Source organism: Eutrigla gurnardus, assembly GCF_963514095.1.
Source record: "Eutrigla gurnardus genome assembly, chromosome: 6".
Lineage (NCBI taxonomy): Eukaryota > Metazoa > Chordata > Actinopteri > Perciformes > Triglidae > Eutrigla > Eutrigla gurnardus.
In genome coordinates this window covers 29768793-29792688 of record NC_139920.1, presented here as the reverse complement: position 1 = coordinate 29792688, position 23896 = coordinate 29768793, and the positions used below count along the sequence as shown (strand labels likewise).

Here is a 23896-nt window from a genome sequence, read left to right as displayed (position 1 = left end):
CGCCCAAAGAACCAAAGAGCAACACATAAAGCAACAAACGGAGGGCCGATGGAGCAAAGTCAAACAGAGAGAATGTCCTGACTGAGCAGTTCACTCTCATCCCTCAGTTCTACAGAGCTCCACTTCAGCAAAAGGATGTGATCAGCCGATTATCTGATTTATGTTCAGCGGCTGAAGAAGATAAAATTCGGCTTTAGTTCCGGCGGTGTGATTCCCAGAGCAGAGATAGAGGAGCATCGGGGGTTATGGGCTGATAAGAAGATGCAAAGAAGCATGACTCTTTAATCTTCATTCATACCGACGGCTCACTGGGATATTTAAAATAGGTTCACTAGGTTCAAAGACCGATTTCTTAAATCGGGAAGCGTGAAGGAGGGAGACAATACGAGCTCCGTAAACAAAAACAGAGGTTATTTTTGCTCAAGCAATTGCATTAATCTTGCTCTGGATGCATCATCATCGCCCTGCAAGTCGTACGTGCTGTTAACTGCTCAGGAAGACAGCACCTATTAAAGGAATGATTAATTAATCATGTCCTTAATACCCTTGCGAGGTGTTAAGTGCATCTGACCACAAAACGAAAAGTTCTCATTTGATTCGGAGTCATTAAGAGGCTCAGCGCTTCAAAATCAATTAGGAAAGCCTGCAGACGTGATAAGTGTGAGCACACGTTTGTGTGTGCAGCTACAGGCAGTATTAATTATATTTTAGAGTTTCATTATATTTCTATTCAATCGCAGGGTGTTTTTGTTTTTTTGTCGGAACACCACAAAGGCGTGTGGGGTTTCTGGGTTGAGGCTAAGACAAATGAACCATGATGAATGTGTGTGTAGCTCAGACATTAAGCGTCTGCCTTACGACCAAAGACACACGGCAAGTGATGCGTTAATCCAATCTCGTAATTACATAATAGAAGCGAGCTGATTAAAGAGCTATCTCGTGTGCAGGGGCCCATGGAGAGGCGCTATGAAAGATGTGTGTAACTCGAGTCGATCCTCAGGACACAGCTGGTTCTTCACCGCCGCTCAAAAGTACAATGAGCCACGTCTGCCTGGCTCAGCTGCTGCACATGTGCTTAATAACAGAGCTGCAAGGAAGCAGCATATCTCTGGAATCCATCACTCAGTGGATATTAAGTAGAAATGTATTTTTAGTCATTCAAAGTGATATTCTTGTGAAAATACGGGTTGTATTGTTGACAGAATATAAATGCAGTTAACGATGTGAGTCACAGGTTCTTTTTTTCTGAACATCCTAATAGCTCAGCAGCTCTCACACTGCGGGTAGTTGTTCGTTAGAAGCAGCAAAACGCTTCTCAAGACTGTCTGGAGGCCAACAGCTCCACAGATGTTATTGAGGGCATGAAAACAACCTCTCACTGCTCAGTGTTTATGCTGAAGGAGCGGTAAGGTTAGATCTAACTCAATCGTACGTTATTGATTCGCTGAGGCAGCTGCGATGCTTTTGATGACTTTGTTAAGGATCAAGTGTTTTGCGGTACAGGTGTGTTAGTGGAGATGCTGCTGCAGGGATCACACGGGGCGGCGTGTAACGGATACACTGCGCTACAAACACCCTTTGGTCATCGGCCTCCTCTAGCCTGCGGGGGTGAGTTCGGCTCAGAGATAGTTTTGACATGGCAGGAACTTCCCCTGTAGGTTTAGTTTGTTGACTCACGAGCATGACTTTCTTTAGAATACAGAGTTTCAGCATTAGAGAAGGCATATGCTGTGAAATAGATCATATGTATTAATTCATATTTTCTCTATAAACTACCATGATCATTTGTGAAGATAAATCTGTCAAAACATTTTTAGGTATTTTCTATGTGTACCCTACTATACCTATTACAACTTTTGGTTTACTTTAGTTTATCTAATGGAAAAATCTGTCAAATTTGGACAATGCAGAATTGAATAATCATCATTACATCCTTTACAGCCCTTAATTAATGTTATTTATATGTCAAATTTAAGTTACTTATTCAAGTCCCAGTCATTTTAGTTCTACCTAATTGTTTTACTGGGACAGTTGTAATTGTAAATGCCTTTCTCGAGGCAACATGAATTTAACAAAACCCGCCTCGGAGCACTAATTTTAAAGCGTCGGCAATTAAATACGACGTGTGGCACAGCTGCGTCATTTGTTCACTGTCACGCCTCTTTTATACACCACAGGTGCCAAAAGAGACTCCGTCACCGTGCATCCTCCCTCATATCTCCTCTCTCCTCGCTCCTCTCTCCTCGCTCCAAGAGCAGACACAAAGTAGAGAAATGAAAGGAGCCCATGAGCTACAGTACAGTCGTGCGTTGAATGTGAACCATCCCAGAGGGGGAAAGTTGGATGTTTTGCCATCTTGCCTTGTTAGTGTTGACTGAAGGAGATTATTCATGAGAAACTTCAGTCAAAATCAGTCAGTCGACTTCTTGTGTCAGCGCTAACAATGCAACGCTGTATGGAACCCTTGGACTGGAAAGGATGTTACCCTCCAGATGAGAGCACAGGCACGAGGAGCCTTGAACTCCATTTTGTCCTGCACTCTCAGTCATGATGGACGATCCATACTGGAGAATATTGTTTTATGGCTGGACGATCGCAGCACTTCAAGCTGCCAGCAGCAATAGGAATACATAAAATGAAATGAGCCGGAGAGAGAGACAAGTATATAAACTCCCAAAATACCCGGCACTTTATCCCACAGCTCAGTGTTGGAGCCAATTTGCTCTCTGTTACACAACTTTAAATATTAGCAGACTCACACCAAAGGATTAAATTGTTGATATTTCAGTGAGCTTAAGTTTAAAAGAACATCCAAGACTTTCTCTGTTGCTTCACGTTGTTAAAAAAGTACCAAGTCCTAGTACCAGAGTATTTGGGCAAACAAAATGACTTAATGCAAGAAGCAAAATATGTAGCGTCGTCTCTGAATTCATGTTATTATGTATAACCATTGCCTGCCTGCACTCAGGGGACTCCTTGGCTTCCCTTTTAGTACTTATGTAACGCTACGGTCATCTCATCACACACTCTTTCATCCAGCAAGCTCAGAAAACATAAAATATGCAGCATCCAAAGAGCCTTTCTGTATCTCATCTGCACCGCGTCTACAGTCCTCCTGAGCCGGTCTAGGAAAGTCACACAGGACCCATCGTCGGCTTAAACGACCCAGTTTAATTGAGATAAGACTCCTGCAAAATGAATAGTAGAAAAGCATTCAGAGGTAGAGCTTGGATACGTGCTTGTGCTGGATGATACTGTAGTGCTATGGTGTGTGTACTCTGCCATACAATCTATAAATAGGCTCTGCAGCTAGAAATGTATGCAAGCTAATATAGTTTTGAATTATAGAAATGCATTTTCTCATCATCTAGAAAAACACATCCAGAGGAAGATGAATGGGCTCCCCAACATCGGAGCACTTTTATTAGTCTGCTATATTGTACTGGGTTGACGGATTGGTTTGGATTTGATCCTGTTGATTTGAAATAAACATAGGAAAAGTCTCCATCGGAGTCATTTAAATAAATGGCATTACAATGACATGTTGATTACTGCAGTGCCTTACTAATTTGTCTAGAGCCTCAGCCCACTTCCCACATATCAACAGTGTGCTTTTAGTTAGAAACTCTGACAACACGCCCCAGTTAAAGGTGCAGTTAGTGATTCCAATCCAATACACTTTTTGTCAAATTCAGTGAATATGTCCTCACGCTCCGCTAGCTGTCCGTTCTGTGTGTACACAACTCTGGCTATGGACATGGGAAACAAACAAAGCAGCTCGGAGAGGGGAAAGGCCATGCAGAAAGAGAAAGGCAGTGGGAGCGTGAGGGGGGTAAATCTGGTCGCCGGTATTTATTATCTTTCTCAACATTCGCTGACTCCAACTTCCTGGAAAAACATACTCGAGTCTAATTTCACAAGGTAATACAAAATGTGTTTTATAGCCGATTTAATGTCACGCCGCTGATTGTTTTCTGCCAATGAGGGAGGCCTTCTACTTCTGCAGTTGCCAGGGGTTACGTGGTCATTTTGTGGTGTAGCTATTTAATATATATGTGTGTGTGTGTGTGTGTGTGTGTGTGTGTGTGTGTGTGTGTGTGTGTGTGTGTGTGTGTGTGTGTGTGTGTGTGTGTGTGTGTGTGTGTGTGTGTGTGTGACTTCACAATAGACTTCAAAAAGCTCTCCGATTCCAATTAAGTGTCAATATAAGAGCATATTTTGTTGATTATGGTCCCCTGCCTCGTCACTTCGTCTGATAAAAAAGGCTAGAAACCACAGGTCTAAGGTAACAAGGTCAGCCAGCCTCGACTGTCACGCCAAATGTCGAATGTAGCAATCATGTTTGGATATAAAATACTTGTAAGGCTTAAATACTCTCTAAGCTCTGCATAAAGGTTACATCCTCATCTGATCGTCTGTAATGGCCGTTTTTGCCGTCCGTTAGTGGATGACGGCCAGCATTCACAGGCCATGATTGTTCCAGCTGGACATCTTAAGCTGCGACAGCTGACATGTCGGCATGCTTGCAGGTATCCGACAGCCACGCGCTCGCTCATTTCCCTCCTTCCCCTCCTCCCCCGTCGCTCCGCACTACCATTTTCCTGAAGGGGCAGCAATGCCCTCGTCTTGCTGACAGCGGATGCATCTCCACTTTACTGCCCTCATAAACACTCCAGAGTTGAAAACAATCAGGCCAGGCATTGGCAGTGTTTAGCCGAGGTAATGTCACTATTGAGCATGGCTGACAGCTTTATGTGCAGCAGAAAGCATCAAAATGAGAAAGTATGTGTAGGAGTAGTAATGGACAAGACTAACGGGTTGATTGAACAACGCACTCAGAGGGCCACATAGACCTATCAGCAGACATTTCATTACTGACAAATAAATCTATCAGGTTGGGAGCCTAAGTGGCACTTCGGGTAACATCAAGTGCTTGTCTATAATTGCATTGACTTCACTGCTGGTTTTCGCCAGTGGATTTTTAGACAGAAGCAGGTGGGAATCCATGAAATGACAAAGATAGTCCATCTTTGATCTAAATTTGATCAGACAAACAATGTGCTTTTCAATAACCCTTTTATTCATAAACAATGGCAGCCGTGAAAGCCAGCATATTAATTAGGGAATCCGTTTGCACAGAGAACACTTTGACAGAACAGTACAACTCAATCTCTGCCAGGAATCCCCGTGAGGTGCACACGTGTACCCTCTTATGGGTGAAAAATCAGAGATGTTTAATTGGATGACAAACAACCAGCGAGCGGAAGCGAAGGGACCAGCACAGAGAGGATGGTGAAGTGTTGGGGTTTTATTTACTGAAATGTACCGGTAATTAAAAATTAAAAGATGCATTCTTCAGGGGATGCTGATTTCTGCATTGCTGTGATTGGTTGACCACTTACCAACCAGTTGGGGAGGGCATTGACAGAAGTAGAAAATGTCTCAGAGAGCAACAGGGCTGCACAAATTAATTGAATATTTTTCAGGAACAAGATTTGGGCTTCCCACACTCAAACGAACAGGATCGACTGCAATATTGACGCTGAAAATGCGTGCTCTGCTCAGAGAAAACTCTGCTGTATGTAACTAACGGCCAGCAGCCGGGGGGAAATCAAGATGTTTTGGCTTCACGTTTGGCGAGCTGCTGCTGCTGCCAGCACGCCCTGCAGCCAGCGAAAAAACTTTCCTGAATGAACCGGCTGCAGTCCAGAGCAGAAGATAAGTAAACATATATTACTCGTTTTGCCCTTCTGCTCTGGTTTATTAAAAAATTCACTGAATTCAGGGGAAGCTTATTTAAAGTCTTATTTTGATGCAAAGACTTGTTAATTAGCAGGTATGTAGCTGTCAAAGTAAAACCAGTGCTCTGCCGATTAAATTTTTGCTTAAAAAAAAATTAAATCTTGCATTGTTTCACTGTGAATAAGCAAAGACTTTAATTTAAACGTGAAAGTGCGATACAATTATTTTGCCCCTGAAATGAATGAATAACTGTTTGTGATTGTGATTAGCATTTTCGCCATAATCGTGCAGACCAAGTGTCGTGCCCGATGAAAATCAGGATAGAAATCCCCATTAAAAGAGTATCGTGATAGTCGAAGGATTAAAGGGGTTGCTCACGATTAGTATTGTCTCTGGTCCAGGGAACTTTGTTTTGAGTCACTCCCCACTAATATCTCTCCCATTTCCTGTCCCTACTTTCTAACAGTGCCTGCAAAATGAAAGAACAAGCCATTACAGTGGCCATCAGAAAATGCACAGCAGGTGTATTTCTGTTTTTCAATTGCCTTAGAAACAGAAAGCCAGCTGCACGTTCTCAATTATAATTTACATTTATTTAAATGCTGTAATGTATGTAGGCTAATTAATGCAATAATTGCCGGGACAAAGAATGAGATAAAAGTGAAACTGTATTCCCTCCCTGATTTAAAAAAAAACAGCTTATTTCTAGAACTGCACAAAGAACGGAGAGGATCCACAAATCAGGCAGGAGGCTTTAATGTGTCACGCCGACGACAGGCACAGAGCCTCTCACTACGAGATGACTGCAGGAATCGATCAAAGGCTGCCGTCCCCCTTCTGCCCCACGTTTAGATCATTAAAACCTAATTGAGAACTGCTAACCAAAGACACGCTCGTGCACACACAGAGTGGCTGTGCTTGTACGGATGCAAAATCTGGATGGCGACAGAAAAGCACAGGCAGCGCGAGATAATGAGACCCAATGTGCATTTGAGTCGGAGAGCAAATCGATCAGCCGGGACTGCACCGTGACAGTGTGAGAAGAGGTTGAAGTGGGTGAAAAAAACAAAAGTGTCACCGTGATCACAGGGTGAATCTGATCTCCTCAGTTCATCTGGTTAAGTGAGCTTTGACCAGTGAGATCTGGATGAAAGGAATAGAAAAGACTGACCCAATGTTCCTTCCGCTCAGATCTTGCTTTGGTGTGTCAAAGTGTCAGACGGCACATCAAGTGGACCACCAGATGAGTGTGAGTGTGTGTGTGTGTGTGTGTGTGTGTGTGAAGTTGGCTCACCCAGGACTGGAACTTGCACAGCGCTGCTTCCACATCTGCAAGCCTGGAGGTGCTCGGATCACTGCTGGCCGTCTGTTCTGACTGTGGGTCTGCACTGGATAATGTTGCTCCTCCAGTCTCTCCGGGCACTGAGCTTCCTCCTCCTCCTCCTCCTCCTCTTCTTCTTCTTCCTCCAGCAGCAGCAGCAGCAGCAGCAGCAGTAGTAGTAGAAGCGGCAACAGCAGCTGGACTGGACTGCATTCACTCACCTTCCTTCCTCTCCGACTCTTCTCCTCCCAGCACTGCTGTTGAATTGCCTCCCGCCTCCCAAATGAAGTGTCTGGTTCTCCGCACTCTCCTTTGTGCTAGGAAGGCAGCAGGAGCTCCTCTCGCGGCCAGCCCACAGCTTTGTGTCTCGGAGAAGCGGTACGGGCTGCCACCAGCAGCGGCAGGCAGCTCGGACTGACGGTGCCTTCGTTATTGGATTGCATGTGTGAGTGAGTGTCCTGGCATGTGTGTGTGTGTGTGGGGGATGTAGAGCGTAGTGTGTGTCAGCGTGTGTGTGTCGGTTTGAAAGAGGACCCGGCTGCTGTGCTGTTCATTGGGGCTCATCTGCGCTGTTGCCGCTCGCTTTCGTTCTCTCTCGCGCTCTCTCTCGCTCTCGGGCTGTTTTCTGCTGCATTCATGTCCTGTGGGGAGAAAACGGAAGATGATGTCTCCACTTAAAAGATCAGCTCACTTTAGGCAGCCTATACTAACAATACTTTGTGGTGAAAAACCCAATACCAAAATCTATGTCGGAAAAAATAGTTTTAAATGGTAAATGGTAAATGGCCTCATTTATATAGCGCTTTACAGGAATGACTGTCACTCACCCATTCACTCACACATTCACACACTGACGGCGGAGTCAACCACGCAGGGCGACAGCCAGCTCGTCAGGAGCAATTGGGGTGAGGTGTCTTGCTCAGGGACACCAGGCACTTAGCTAGGAGGAGCCGGGGATCGAACCAGTAATCTTGCGGTTGCCAGCCGAACGCTCCACCTCCTGAGCTAAACCCCCACCTTTTAATAAGGTATTCAATAACACATATGTAAATAAATACATAGAAATATATGTACCAATAGATTTGGTTATGATGCAATATTACTTAAACAGAATTTCTATTATTAAACCTTTTTTATGTTTTGTGTTCATTAATATCATCCGTTTCCATTTTCTTAATTTAATCTCAAAATGTATTTCATTTCATAAGCTCTCTTTTCAGTTTCACATTATTTCCTGCACCCCTCACCCTTCAACCAATCAGATGCTCACATGCTGGTAACTTCCTAAAGACTAGCACGACCGTAACCTAAACTTTTTTTCCAACACATTCTTTGCCTGAACCCTAATATTAAACCGACTTTTACTTTTCCTGATGACAGATACATTACATACAGACATACATTTTCAAATTGACCATCATAACACACTCGTTGAGCATCTTTAATTTAGCCTGCTAACTCCCGTTTAATTGTTTATCAAATAACTTCACACTTTATTGAAAGTTGATGTGGTGAAAGTTAACGGTTGCGTTACACATATAACATGGCAAATATTAGCATTTACTAAATGAACATCATGCTGGATTGAAGAAGACTTGAAACGAGTGATTGAGACCATAAACTCATGTTTACAATGTTTACTAAGATAATACATCAAGTGAGAAGTAGGGTCGTTTTCACGTAGACTTCTATGCAATTGGACTTCTTTTTGCAACCAGAGGAATCGCCCCCTGGTGGCCAGCAGAGAGAATGCGAGTTTAAGGCACTTCAGCCTTGGCATCACCCTTCAAAAGCAGAGGTTGCCATCCGGTCTGTAGATCCTCGTGAGCTGCTAAAGGCCCCTTTTGTCACTGCTAAGCACTGACAGTTGAACGGTTGCAGCGGTGAGAGAACCAAAGGAAGCTGAAACAACTCCAACCTGCAGAGTCCAGTTCGGTTTCCTATATATCCCCAAAATCCCTCTGAACAAGCATCACAGATGCTGAATGAATGGACTGATTGATGTCAACCTTTTGTACATTCGTTGTGCAGATTTATTTTTAATCTATATATATATATATATACACCTCTATATATAAATTTGGGGATCAGTGTCTTGCTCCAGCATATAACATAAGCCCTTGATAAACCACCAACTCTAGAGTCAACCACGTTACCAGTTGAGCAACAGCTGCTCTTACTGCAGTGAAAGTGGATAGAGGGTGGTGGCGAGCTGCGCCAGGTGGTTGAAACCGTTATAGACCGCTGTGGGCTGGATTGTATTTCATTTCATGGTGAGCGTAGGAAGATGCTTCCCCTTTAAGGGACTGAAGCCAAATCAATTCAATATAATGCCATTAAAGGCTAGATGTTCGGAAGAACACTTTCAGAAACCGCTTTTAACATCCAGCAGTGTTTTAGTCAAGACCTCCTAAACCAACATAAAGTCATGACTAAGACTTTGAGAGGTTTAGACCAAGTCAAAACCAAGGCAGGGTGAGTTCCACACTGTATATACCCTGCACAATAAAATGTGGAACATGCCAACCAGAGGAATTCCTCATATTGATCACATTCCTATAAAACATTCAAAGAAAACAAATGAAGATTCCACTTCATTCCCCTCTTGAACACACATACTGTGTATGTGAGAAAGGTCTAATTAATCAAAAGGCATTGCAGAAGTGAATGTAATGTATGGGAATTTTCCTTTTCCATTTCTGTGAGAACTCACAGTATTTATGTTAAACAAACAAATAAGACAATGCACGGGCAATTTAGAGTTATTTAGAGGTTGCTCATAAACCTCATAAAGTCCTCTTTGGCTGAGAACGAGACGGGACCGAGTAAAAATGGGTTTGTTTCCGAGTCGAGAACGAGACCTTCAAATGGGGTCTAGAGACCAAGACTGACCTTGAGTACTACAACAATGACCTCCAGATCATTTGCAGGTTTATTTCCAAAGATACTTTCTGCTGGAACAAGATTGATGTTATTATCGACCACACGAAATACACCACCCTACAACAACAGTCAATAGGAGCTGAGTTCAATAGAAGGTGAGAACTAAACAAGGCTTAGGGACATATTTGCAGTTTTAAACACACTTGGCACGTTCCTCACACTGTTCTGTAATAAAGTCCTCGGAGTCCCATTTAATGAAAAGAATCTTTAATGGGGTCTAGTGGCGACAAGGATGGAAAGGCTCTTCCTTCAGGCATCCTCACACATCTTTAACATTTCTCTGCCGCTTTTTTAAGAGAACATAAATCGGAGCCCGAGGCAGCGTTGGAATGTCACATCCAGGTGAAAATGGAGGATGTGCCATATTTCATCCCATCCGCAGCTGTCCTCAAAAGACACAACAGAGCGTTCCTGTGATGCACTCTGTGAATGCTTGGTCTCTGAATGCTACAGTGCCCGTGAAAAATTAAAAATGGAGAAAATGCAAGGATAATTTTTTTTTTATTATTGCTGTACCACAATAGCCTGTAGTACAACGACCTTCATGAATGTCAACCGTTTCCAGGTTAAAGCTTTGCTGGGAGGTGAAGGGCATTATGTTACCTGGCTATGTAGCTCTGGAGCAGCTTTACAATAATACCACAGCACAGTAATAATCACCATGCCTCCCGCCATGCTTCATGCCTGAGGGAAGCAGTGAAACCAAGTCCACTTTGGGTTCCAGGGGCTTATCTGGCTTAATATTCTCAAGGATTTCTACAGAAGTATTGAGGGGGGGTGGGTGTTGATAAATACATTATACATAAAACATGAAGGCAATGTACCTGCCTTACTGTGCAGGTTGGCTGTTTATCAACTCTAGGGCTCTATAGTCATTTGTCAGATTGAAAGTACTGCTTACCCTCACTTTCTGTGTGGGTGTGAGTTACCAAAAAAAAATCTATCACAGTCATGGTCCTGGGATTCAAATGCTGCGGTTCTCAGGCAGAGATCTAAAGCAATTTAGTTCATTTATGTAGTGCTGTTTTGCAGAAAGGGTACTTACTTTGTGAGATTTACTATGTTTAGTCCACAGCGTTTCAGAGGGTAATCATTGTGGAGAAAAAATAAATAAATAAAAAATAAATCCTGCACACTGTTTTTTTCCATCAGGCTCAAATACCGACAATACAGTCAAGCAGCACCACATACAGTATTGTGATGCTCCTTGATATTATGAATTATGCTTGATAAAGGTCACTTATCGTCTTAACAATATTCAACATATATTCATAAACCAGTTCGTACGATAGCTTAGTTATTTTAGATTTTTTTTGTTGTGCATTCTCCTACGAACGTCCAGCAACACGAGCAATCGGTGTGTCTGCACAAGCCAAGATAGTGATTCTGGATAAGATAATGTTACGTTAAATAACAAAGTTGGTTAGGTAACTTGTGTACTGTAGGTGGCGTAAGTTAAGTATGTAAATAACAGTTAAGTATAATAGGTTGATGACATGAACAGCAGTCTGCTAGGTGAAAGTCCTGTGTTTCTTGACCTGTCCATCTACCCATTTATGTGGAAATATTAGATACATTTTAATTAAAAAACACTAGTAGAGCAAGTAGTATTAATTTTGAAACTTATTTTAAATATTTAAATGTTTCTAAAACAGGTCTTGATAAATGTGTTTATAAAGGATTTGAGTACTTGTATATTACAACTGTAGGAAGGACAGTGCATTTCTTCTATTTACACAGCTTTCAACTTTTCCACAAACAGATCACAGACACAAGATATAGTGGCTCATATTTGTAATACTGTACGTGTGCATGTTTTATATACATGTACAAATATTTTCGATTGTACTGGTGCTGACGTCTGTGTATAAACAGGCAGACAAGACATATAAATAGAGGGTAATATGAACTGTCAGCTTTGCAGAAATACTGTCTCAATAAAATGGTTATTTCTGAGTTAACAGCAGTCTGTAGGCCATCTTCACAACATTAATCTTGCAGTGTTTGCAGCTAGTGCACCAGCAGTTCAATGTGTCAGACAGCAGTAAATCACAATTAGAAAAGGCAGCTACAAAAGTGAGCCACATTAAGTTGAATACCAATCAGCACAATGTGTGTCAGCTTTAATACACAACTGGCAACAGGCTTTCAAAGTCAGTCTTAAACGAAGGAAAACGACCGTTGTCACAAGCAGACACTTAAAAGCAGCTGAAAGAAAGACTTGAACAACATCACAGCCTCAAATATTAATAACAGTCTAAACAGGGAAAAAAACACAACAACATTATAATTCCAGACATTGCGGGTGTCTCTGAGAAACTCAGAAAGATATTCAACAAAGAACAAATCCCTGAACAAGCCCAACACCCTGAGGCTTAAGCTTGTCCACCCCAAGGACCAAATACCCAGGCACAAGCTGGACAATGTGGTTGCAATGCAGTTCCTCAGGTCAGGACTCAGCAGTCCATCTGCATCTTGAGGACAGGAGGCGATCCTTTGAGGACACCGATGTTCTCATTCTGGCCAAGGAAGACAGATGGTTTGAGAGCGGGGTTCAAAAAGCCATTTTTGTCAGAATGACCATCTCTCATCAGAGGAGGTGATTTAAGACATAATCATCAGCCACATACAATACAGTCCCCAGATCACTCCCTCGACAAATCAACAACCATCCACTCTCGGACTCATGTGACCATAACGACCCACGTGGTGGCAGGATGGGTCAACGACTCTCAGGTGACCAATCCTAGATCCATTCCCACCCATGTGAATGACGAATCTGGCCCCATGCCCCCACCGCAGTGCTAACTCAAGTTTCAGGTCCAGGAGTCACATGCCTCTCACAGTATTAACGACCATACAAGAGGTTAAATACCTAAAATCCCCACTGGTCAGTGAGAACCGAAGAAGCCTCTTGGATGACAGAGAATCCTCACAGACTCCTCAAAACTACCACACCATTAAGCCTCCGAATGAACGCCATTAGCAAAGACTTACCAAACCCCTCTGCCTGTTTTATATCTCCAAGCCTCACCCACTCATACAGACAAAAAAAACAAGCTAATGGCCCGGGGCAATTTAAAGCAGATTTGACCATTAATGCACACCCACTCACTCAAAACAATGCATAACAAAAGAGGAAAGGTGGCGTTTTCAGTGAATGGAGGACAAAGAGAAGCACAGCAGCGGGATGTGGCACACGCCTACTTTACATTCCCTGAAAAAGATAGCGTGGGCGAGTTTGAGAGTACTTTGGGTAGGGGGATGGAAAAAACAACAACATATGAATATATGGATTTCACTCAGCTGTGGAGTAATTGTGATCCTCTGGATTTTTGGCTGAACAGAATGATTTTTTGTAAATGGTAGAAAACATCAAAATACGTGAGGGTTTAGTGCGATGGCTTCCAACCTTTTTGTCTTGTGACCTTTTTAAACAATAGTGCTGTTCCATTCTCAAATTCTTTCACTTGAGCAGCTTTTACAAGCCAGAAGATGTCCTGTATACAATACGTTACAATATGAATAAGATATATGCCTCACTGTGTGGAAGCGACTGGGATTATATATCAAGCTAGATTTACAGTAAACAGTGCTTTCCTAATTTAGTAAAACAACATGTAACAAATAATACATTATTAAAAAAATAAGTACAAATATTTCTAGGTTGGCCAATTGCATCATGTTCCCTTCTAAGTGTTTACACAACAGTATACATACATATATTAGAAAACAGTATACTCAGATTCCAGGATAATCCAGAAAAAAAATCTGTTTATGATATTTGATGTGCATGAGGGAGTTTGCTTTACACACAGATCCTTTTAATAATTATTCTGATATAATGAAGATATCATGGAGGACAGGTCGTGAAAATATTATACTATGTTGAAGCCATTTTTTGTGATTTGTTCAGGTTAGATTCTCAGCGATTCTCAAGCACAGGGCTGTGATGTTACTGGTCTCTGCTCCTTACTGAACACAATCACTTTACACTACAGTGCAATGTGTACAAGATGGTAAATGGGTGTGCATGAAGCATTACATTTTTGTGCATCATCTGTGTCATACCTGCTTTGCATGCACACCAGTGTGTGTCCTGCAGCCTTACACTGAGTGCTGTGCTGAGCCCATCTGGCCTTTAGTTGCTGCTGGACTGGCCGGAGCTCTGCAGCTGTTAACAACTGACCAGAAGAGCAATCGCACAACTTCCGGAAGCTGTGTGCGTGTGTGTGTGTGTGTAGGCATGCAAGCACAGTGTTAGATCTTCACTGCAGCCGTGAAAAAGGCTGCGTGAGTAATCGTTGCTGCTCAGCTCGTTTCCCTGCATCGGCCTCCCTGCGGCTCAAGCGAGCTCAGAGGTGGCACACGTACATCACAAACGGCGCAGACATATTCAGGCAGCGAGCGCATTCATCACACCACAAGCCTGAACGCACACAAAGAAAGACACAAAATAGCATCTGCCTCCGCTGATTTCTCCCCTGTGCTATCTGCGGTGCCATTAGGAGGACACGCGTCCTGAGTACAGACATTAAGTGACAGTGCTGCATGTGAAAAATGACGTAGGATTCCTCAGAAAACAAGCCAAAACCAAACCAAGACATGGAATCAAATTTCTGTTAAGCTGGAAACATGATGCAATCAAATATGGTGGCTCCAAACAAATGTTTCATCAAGGTCTCTGCTAAATTTAACTTTCATGTTCCAGCCTGTGACTCGATGTTCTGATCATCTCAGTGACACGTCTCTCTGTAAGTAATGTGTGTGAACAAGGTTTTCAAAATGTTCCTTCCAAATATGATGTGATAACTTGAAGTAAGGATTTCCATGCTGTAGCGAGACAGCGGCAGGATGAGTAATAGGCTGGTGCTTCAGTGTTTGCATGACATATTACTGTGTGTGTGTGTGTGTGTGTGTGTGTGTGTGTGTGTGTGTGTGTGTGTGTGTGTGTGTGTGTGCAGGCCGGACAGTCCCACACCCGACGGCTTGGACAAAGGTTGGTGACTCACCAGAGCTCCACCGAAGCAGGAAGAAAAACAAAGTGATATAGAGAAGGCAAGGGAGTGGATTAGTGGTTAGAGGAGAGGAGAGGATGGAGGTCTACAGGGAGCCCAAAGAGAGTCCAAGGAGGAGGAGGCAAAGCGGGGGAAGGTCTGCTTCCCCTGAAGACTGATCTGTGGGGAGTGAGGATGAAGGATGAAGTGAATAAAGAGAGGAAGAGACCAAAAGGGGAGGCTAGCAGCCCCCACTGGGAATCAGAGGGAAGCAGCAAGGAGTAAGAGACGAGACAGCTTGGAGCAACTGGGGAGACTAAACACACAGAACATTTCTTTTGGATGCGTGTTGGAGACCATATTTGCTCAGAGTAAATAGAGAGACTGTGTGTGTGCATGATTACACACTTTCTTTTCTTACAACAGTGTTTACATAAACAGGAAGCAGAGACTGCAGTGGCTTTGGGCCTCGAGCAGCTTCTGACCTCTTATGTTATGTCAAACTGCTTTGCGAAGCAGTGCAGCCAGAAAGTAGAAAGGTACTCAGCTTAACGGTTTCCACCGGGAATAACTGTGATGATTAAACAGACTGCTTCTTACTTTCTGGGCTGTGGAGGCTTAACATCATCTTAAAGGCACCCTGTGGTGTTTAGACCTCGAGCAGTGCTTTACATGTAAAGCAGAGTTTTGATGAGTGGATCTCTGAGGGAAGCAGTAAATAAACAGCTGGTGTAATTTACAAGAAGAAGAAGAAGAAGAAGATGCAATTTAAAAATAATAATAATGAAAAAGCAGGTTTCACAAAGTAGTAACTGAATTCAACTGCAACAGTCGAGCCTGCAGGGATAGAAAATAAATATGTTCAACACGTCAAGAATGAAATCTGAACTGCTTGCACTTTTCTTACTACAGCACACACACAAACACACACACAATAGTGGAACACAACTGACTGCATGCTGCGTGTTTCTGGGTCAATGTCAATTGTGTTACAGCCAGAGCTTAGCGCTGCACTTGAGAGACGGCTACTAGCCTTTACTGTTGAGGGTCAATACCTCCCAAAAGGGACGAGGAATATCTCTCCAACTCTGCACACATCACTGCGTCACATGAATAACCCCAGCAGCTTCCTGCCAATGTCAGGGACACACACGGGGTTCATAAACACCCACAGCGACAGCAGGGAGAGCTACACAAGGACACGACAGATCTCTGATTAAACACAGACATACAAATATGGAGGTTTATTTTCCCCATCCCCCACATAAGTGCATACTGTGTTGCTGACAGTGGGACAGCAAGCAGAGCTCGACAGCTCCGGAGTCATGCAGGCAGCTTCAACGAAACGTTAAATAATTGATTGTTGCCTGGCAATAAGACGGCAGCAGGTGTAGATGCTTTTCATAGTATATGACTGACTCAGGCAGCATGTGAATTCATTAATTAAGTGAGGGCTTCGGGACTTAAACAAACCCGGTAAATGAGCGTAATTGCCCCTGCTAGGTTAGCAAATTAAATCACTGCAATTATTTATGACACAACCACAGTTAAGTTAAATGAATGTTTAATTTTAAAGCAAATGTAGGGATGGGTATATGCATGTCTGAGGGATAGATATACAGAAGTGTAACGGAAAAGAGAAAAAAAAACAACGATAGATTGTACCGTTATGGGAAACTCAAATTAAGGAGTATAAAATATGGCCACAATGTGAGTTAAATACACAACAGCTTAGATTATCCACCATATAATGCTTTCAGGCCAAACAAGCTGAGGCAGCAAATGAAGGTGCAGGCAAAGCTGAGGTTGGCAGAAATGGAGTGAGCGAGGCGAGGAGGAGGAGGAGGAGAAACATACAGTAGACTGCAGGAATATTAAGATTAAGATGGAAGCAACAGAATAAACAGCTTGAATAAAGAGCAAACCAAATTATATTTAATTGCACAACGTTACGTCAAATACTATTTGTCCAGTGCTGTAACAGACTGGCAGCTCCGGGTCATAATCGTCCTTGTCCATCTCTCTCTCTCTCTCAGTGTCTGAGCAGACTGTCGGGGCATTTATGTGTTTTTAAAACAGCTCAGATTATTGCAAAGCTATGAAAAGACTGAAAACAAATATACAGATACTTTATCTGCAAAGGAATCTGCACCACGCCAGATGTTTATTTCCAGGCGAGGAAATTCCAACAGAGAGGATGGCATGCTGTTTGGAAATGACAGCAACATTCTTACTAGGTTTAAATGAGCTATAGTCACCTTTAACTTATTTTTATCTTTATTTTAAATGCACATTTGCAGTGTGAGCATGAAACAATGATTATACAAGTTTAAGGTTTTTATACTATAAAAGCAACGAGCCTGACATTCTGCTACACGGGACTATCAGTGCAGTCTCGGTTTCCCACTGCTAACAGTGATTGAATGTTAAATATTTGAAGGTGGCAAAAGAAAACAGCCTTTAACAAGAATGGCAAATAAAAGCCAGTTATCGCTTCATCTTGTTTCCACATTTGCCCATTTTGTCTCCTATACATCTTGGTTTCACATTTCTTTTTAATGTCAATCTGCACTGGCTAAACACAAGATGTACAGGCTTTCCACAGAACGGTCATTTTAACTCACTGATCACCAAAAGACACAAACATACAGAAAACTCCTCACATCCATCTTGCTTAGTCTTTCTACTGTACCAATAATCAATGGCTTTATCGAAATAAACCTTTAATTAACCAAGATAGAAAGTAACAGCCGTTATATGCTCTCCCCAATGTAGCCAGAAATTAATTTTACCTCCCCAATCATTGCAAAAAAACACTTAATTCAAACTCGACAGAAACTAGCCACTGTTCACCAACACTGCCTATTTTCAGCACATACACGAGTTAGTTTTGTGTGTCAAAATACTATTTAAAATGAAATATAGTCCTGCTGCAGAGACATCCATACTACACATATTCCTCAACATATTTGTTTGGTACAGATAATCATTTTAATATGTTAATCAATGAAAATGAGAAGAGTAAAATAGAATCATTCCCTCTAATATTGCAAATGGGATGTCGTCTCATTTCAATGTATTCTAATTTGGGTTCTATGGATCTGCTGATTAGTTTGAGCAATATCTAACACATGTGTGGAAGTCTTGCTGTCCATGTGGGAACATCCCATGTTCCTCTCCGTTTGCTGGCCTGCGTGGCACTGGGGCGGCTAATGAGCCAAGTGAAGTCCAGCCAAGCACTCGATCTGCTGCCCACAACGTCATGCTAGAGCAAGTCCGGGCACAGAGCCAGGACTCAAACAAAGTGCCTGGCTGTCACAGCCACCCTGTGTACACGCTCTGGCTGCAGGCTGGAGGTGGGCTCTCCGTCATCCCCCCCATAAGAGGGAGGACGCGAATAGACACAAGTGACATTTGTGTGTGACTTTAAGCTTGAATGTGTGTATTTGAGTGTATTGAGATGGTCTCTAATGCAGTGAGTAAACAAGAGGGAGGGAAATATTTATCACTCTTTAGCTCGATTTTGGTGCTCTTTAATTGTGTGTGTGTGTGTGTGTGTGTGTGTGTGTGTGTGTGTGTGTGTGTGTGTGTGTGTGTGTGTGTGTGTGTGTGTGTGTGTGTGTGTGTGTGTCTGTGTCTGTGTCTGTGTGTGTCTGTGTGTGTCTGTGTGACAGAGCCATCTGTTCCAGTCTATACATTTAATGTATTATCCACTCTTACCGTCAACACCGGAGTCTACAATTTGAATTATGAGCAGCCACGCCAGTAAAACTAACTGAATTAAATTGAAAAGGCTGAATTGAGTGTATGTGCAGATTTTGACCAACTCTTATAAAATGACTCTTGAACATCAGTATGTGCTTATCGGGAGGCAACCTTCGGATAAATGCAGTGAAGTGCAACAAGAAACGAGGGAGACAAACGGCCCATATTTACTGGCCAGGCAGGAGCCTCTGCTCCCGTTTTATCAGACCGCAATGACAGAACTGTCTGTAGCTGTCACCAAGAGAAACACACTGGCCTTGATTAATCCACCTCTACCCCTTCTCTGTTCTCCTAATCCAATCTCTTTTTCTCCCCTCTCAGTCTTAACAAATGGACTGTCCAATCCAGAGAGAGAGAGACTGGAGAACTCAGTGAAAACAAAGCAACGTCAGGTTGATGAATCCCTGAAGGGACTGAGCAAGCCTGGGCTGCGGTGAGGTGGGGAGGAAGAGAGACGAAGAGAAAAAAGCCTCCAATCACTGTGTAAGGCTGGTCGACTAAAAGCGAGCGCGGCTGAGGAACAGTGTGGAAAATGTGATCACAGTTTCAATTTGAAGCTGTCAGGAGTAAATAAAGAGTATGTGGCTGCAAGGCACACAGGGCAGGATTACTGAGCCCCGCTCCGCTGCAACTCATTTCCACCTTTACTAGGAAAACACCCAAAGAGTGAGAGACTTAAAACCGCTTAAGGCCAGCAGGAGGAAGGATAAGCCAACAAAAATATGTGGATCCGCTGCATGAAATTCTTAATACATCACGGTGAACACTCGTGAGCTAAATGTGGATTATTATGCATCCTTTCATTGCTTGTGAATCTGCGTTTCCTCTCTGAGAGAATCAGCTGCAGATGTGATGTCACTCTGTGCAACCTCTTAGCCAAGACAAAAATAACTTCAACTCGGATGTAAAATATGCAGCCTGTGGAATGTGTCAGAGGGGATTATGGGAACTTGGTCATAGTGATACTGAGTAGTAAGTTAGAAATCATTAGAGCGCTTAGTGAGGGATGTGGGGGGAGGGCAGGAAAGTTGCTGAGAAAAGCAATATTTTTGTCACAATCTGGGTTTTTCCCCTCAGCGTCTTTGTGGCTCATTCTTTGATCAGAGGGGAATTCATCGCCATGGTCAAGAAACCGCTTTGAGATGATTTGAGCACAGTGTGGTCATAAAGAGATGGACATGGTCAGCAATACTCAGGTAGGCTGCAGCATTTCAACGATGCTCATCTGTTACTAAGGGGTCCAAAGAAAATACCCCCCCCCACCATTACACCACCATCACCAGCCTGAACCGTTGATAGAAGGCAGGATCCGTGCTTTCATGTTGTTTACGAATCTACCATCTGAATATCGCAGCAAAAATCAAGACTCATCAGACCAGCCAACGACTTCTATTATTCCATTATTTGAGTTACTGTTTACTTACTACCAGCTCAAATCAGTCTGGCCATTCTCCTCTGACCTCTGGCATCACCAAGGCATTTGTGGCCCAAAAAACTGCTGCTTGCTGTATAATTTCACTCTTAACCCTAGAGATGGTCGTGCATGAAAATCCCAGTAGATCAGCAGTTGCTGAAATACTCAGACCAGCTCATCACCAACAACCATGTCAGTTTGAACTTCAGCAGATCATCTTGGTCATGTCTACATGCTAAAATGCATTGGGTTGTGATTGGCTGATTAGATGTATGTGTTAACAAGCAGTTAAACAGGTGTATCTAATAAAAGGGGCTGGTGAGTGTACAAATGCATAATAGAAAACCAGACATTAACGCAGTGTTTGCACGCAGCTGGAGGCATCAATTGCTCATAAAGACTCCTCTGAGCTTTCTATCACATCTATTTAAGCTTATTGTGGAAAGGATGCTGCATCAAAATAAAAGCCAACAGAAATATTGTCCCCCAGCTACATTACAGCACATAAGCATCCCCAGAGTACTATCTTCAGCCACGGGCCATATTTGCTCCACATGTGCAATAACAACAAACGCTTTTTATTTCCTGTTAGTTGGGAAACATTTTACTGCGGCTCTACCCAGAGAACAATGAACTGCAGGCGGTAAAAAAAAAACATTGTAGGAAGTGAAAAAAAACACATGTAATACCCTAGAAATCTCTCCCTGCTCCACTTCATCTGGGGGCTTGATTACACTTCTGGTACCTTTATTAAATGATAAGTGGATATGTATGTGTGCGTGTTGCCCATATTTAATGTGGCACCAGATCAGTGAGTTCACACAATAGCCTCCCACATCGTATGCAGATTGAGGCAGAGCGGAGGATGGTGGGTGGATTAGAAAGCTCTGGGGTTATGTGTCTCTTTTCTGTGGCTTCCAGCCGGTTTTAACAGCACAGACAAGAGCAATCCAAATCACTGCACATCATACAAGCGAATGAACCACGGACGATACAATAAAAACCAATTAGATGAACACAAAAGAAGATATTTTTCATGCTCTGGCTTTGCTGAAGCGAAAGAAAATGTTTTATCAGTAAGTGTACATTTCCGAAATTGGATTTTTAGACAGCGGAGAGATCATGTTCTCCTTTGGCCTCTGATGTTCTATTCATAACTTACACAAAGTACTGCTGCAGAGGATATGTATATTTATATATTCATATATAACTATATTAATATGCAGCATGTCTGGGCAATAGGAAAGGTATTTGTAAACACACAATGGGGTAAAAAGGCCTTTTCTTTTGCATACCACACACATGCTAGAGCAACGACTGTCGTCTGCAGGATGAAAACACCCACGACAGGCTGATTTTTCCTGCTGACCACTGCTCCGTTTTGCTTTAAGCTCATTGGCTCTCGGGCCAGGAGAGCAGATTAGGATGAGTGGCCGGTACAGTTAAGCTGGACACTGCAATGCACACACAAGCAAATCACTGCAAATGTCAGGAAGCGAGGGGGAGAGTGTAGGGGGGGATTATTACAGAGCGGGAAAAGATCGGACGTCCACCCCTATAATGAAAAAGTTACGCAATCTTTAAAATACAATAGGAGGCATCACAGCAGGGCGCTCCGACAAACTGAACTCAGCTCCATGAGTCAACTGGAGATCATCAAAGCCACACAAATGCCCCCCGAGTACACTTCACAGCGTTGGGAATAAAGACAATGAAAATGGTGTTCCTACTCCCACTCACTCTCTCCCTGTCACCACATTGTTCTCATCTCCAGCTTATTTTTAGACCTGTCAAGTGGCCTCTGTTTTGGTGCCTCCAGGTATCAGGAGTGCTCCAGCGACCGGCAGTTCATCAGTCTTGCTCGCACGCCTCTGGCGACTCTCCTCCTGCTTTTTATGTTACAATGCTGGAGCCAACTAGCACATATAGTTGCAAGGTTCTGTTCCTGATACTATTGCGACGAAGCTACTCTGACCCTCCCTCTCTCTACAAGCCAGTTTTTAAAAGCACACTCACCCCTGACAAGTCTCTGCTCACTCTGGATGCTTGAGTGTCTTTGTGTGTCGTGCCTCACTTCTCATTCCACATTCAAACACCAAGGCTCTTCTGTAAAGCTCCATCAATGCGGGTGCCCGGGCAATGAAGAGGCCAAACAGGCTATTGCTCTTCACGGTCTTTCACAGTCAAATCAATCACACGGCTGAAAAACCTTTTGGAGAATCTGAGGTATAAACTCACTGTGGCCAGTAGCCAGACAGCCAAGGTGAGGAGAAATGAAAACCTATTAAAATGCTAGGGTCTCCAGACAGTAGAGTTTCCAAAGAAATATGTCACGCAAAAAAATAAAAAGCACATGGGTGTGGAAATGTTATTTTCTGTGGCCTAGGGCCCTAGAGTTGTCTCAGCCTTGAAATGCTGTTGAGGCTATGAGTTGTTACCTCTGTGGTTTAATTTCCTGTTGGCTCACAAATCACAGATATCATCAACACCGACAGGAGTCTGAGGAGGAAATATTACTATACCACTTAAATCGATAACAGTGTGTATGTACCTTTTGTCTACATATTGCCACCCATCCATTCGGCTCAAAATCAAGGCTGTCACATATTTGTCCTGTGTGGTTTCCATTCTGATGCATCTCAAATTTGAATCAAATTTCCAGAAAACTGGCAAAAGAAAATGCGAACGAATGCTCGGTTCCACTACTAATTGATTAGTTGGAGCTGGTTCATCGAGATAAACAGTAGGTGGAAGACCATCACACCATATCAGAAGAAGGAAGATGACATCATTAAACGAGCACCAGTCGAACCTCAAGCAGTGAGGAAGGTTAGATCGGATCTGCGGATGGGGCAGTTGTTGAATCTGCCGCCATTTTTTCCATCTTTTCAGCGGAGCAGAAGCTTGTACGTCATCATGAATTCGACAAATCTGTTTTCAATCCACGTTGTCGCATTTTGCTTTCATTATTACACCAACTTTTCTACCTCCGCCAAGCGAGGGAAAAACTTTTTTGTAAACTTTCCAGATTTGTTATTTTGTATTTCCTTTGTTTCCACTCACGTTCTTTTATGCACAAAATAAAAAAACAACAGAATGAAAACAGGTGGACGGCCTATTGTTTTCTCTGCCCCAAGGGAAATTCTTATTTGTAATGAGTCGAATCACAGACAGGAAGTCATCAAACAAGCGGCAGTCAGCAGGGAGCATGTATCTTTACTTCCACTATGTGTGTGTGTGTGTGTGTGTGTGTGTGTGTGTGTGTGTGTGTGTGTGTGTGTGTGTGTGTTTAGGAATACATGCAAACACTGAAGAAGCACTGCAGTCACTCCGTTGGAAAAGATGACAAATCTCATTAGTGCCAGTGGGCACATCAAAGATGCAGGTTTAGGATTTGACTCTCTACTGTGTGTGAGTGAGTGTGTGTGTGTGTGTGTGTGAGTGTGTTTGTGTGTGTGTGTGTGTGTGTGTGTGTGCGCGTGCTAGAGAGAGGTCTCCCTGTGACTAAGAGGAAGCTGAACATTCACTGCATATTATCACTACTGTCACTCAGCTGTGCTTGGCACACTCTCAAAAAGCCGGAGCTGCTGGGAAAAAACATAATGACAAACAAAACGACAGCAGACAGCGAACCGCAGAGAAAATACCGAAAGCTCAGAGACGCAGAGCAACATAAAATATGTAATTTCTGTAAGATACATCAGGTTATCTAAC

The 23896-nt window shown here is 43.0% G+C and overlaps 1 protein-coding gene across 1 annotated transcript in view; it reads right to left on the bottom strand.

Annotated features, from left to right (window-relative positions):
* Window positions 1–7459, bottom strand: part of lingo3a (leucine rich repeat and Ig domain containing 3a) — a 33954-nt gene extending 26495 nt beyond the window's left edge. The window contains exon 1 of the mRNA XM_084012551.1: window positions 7037–7459. Coding sequence (XP_083868677.1) covers window positions 7037–7276 — 240 coding nt within the window. The 5' untranslated portion in view covers window positions 7277–7459. The remainder of the gene's footprint in view (window positions 1–7036) is intronic.
* Window positions 7460–23896: the final 16437 nt, after the last annotated feature.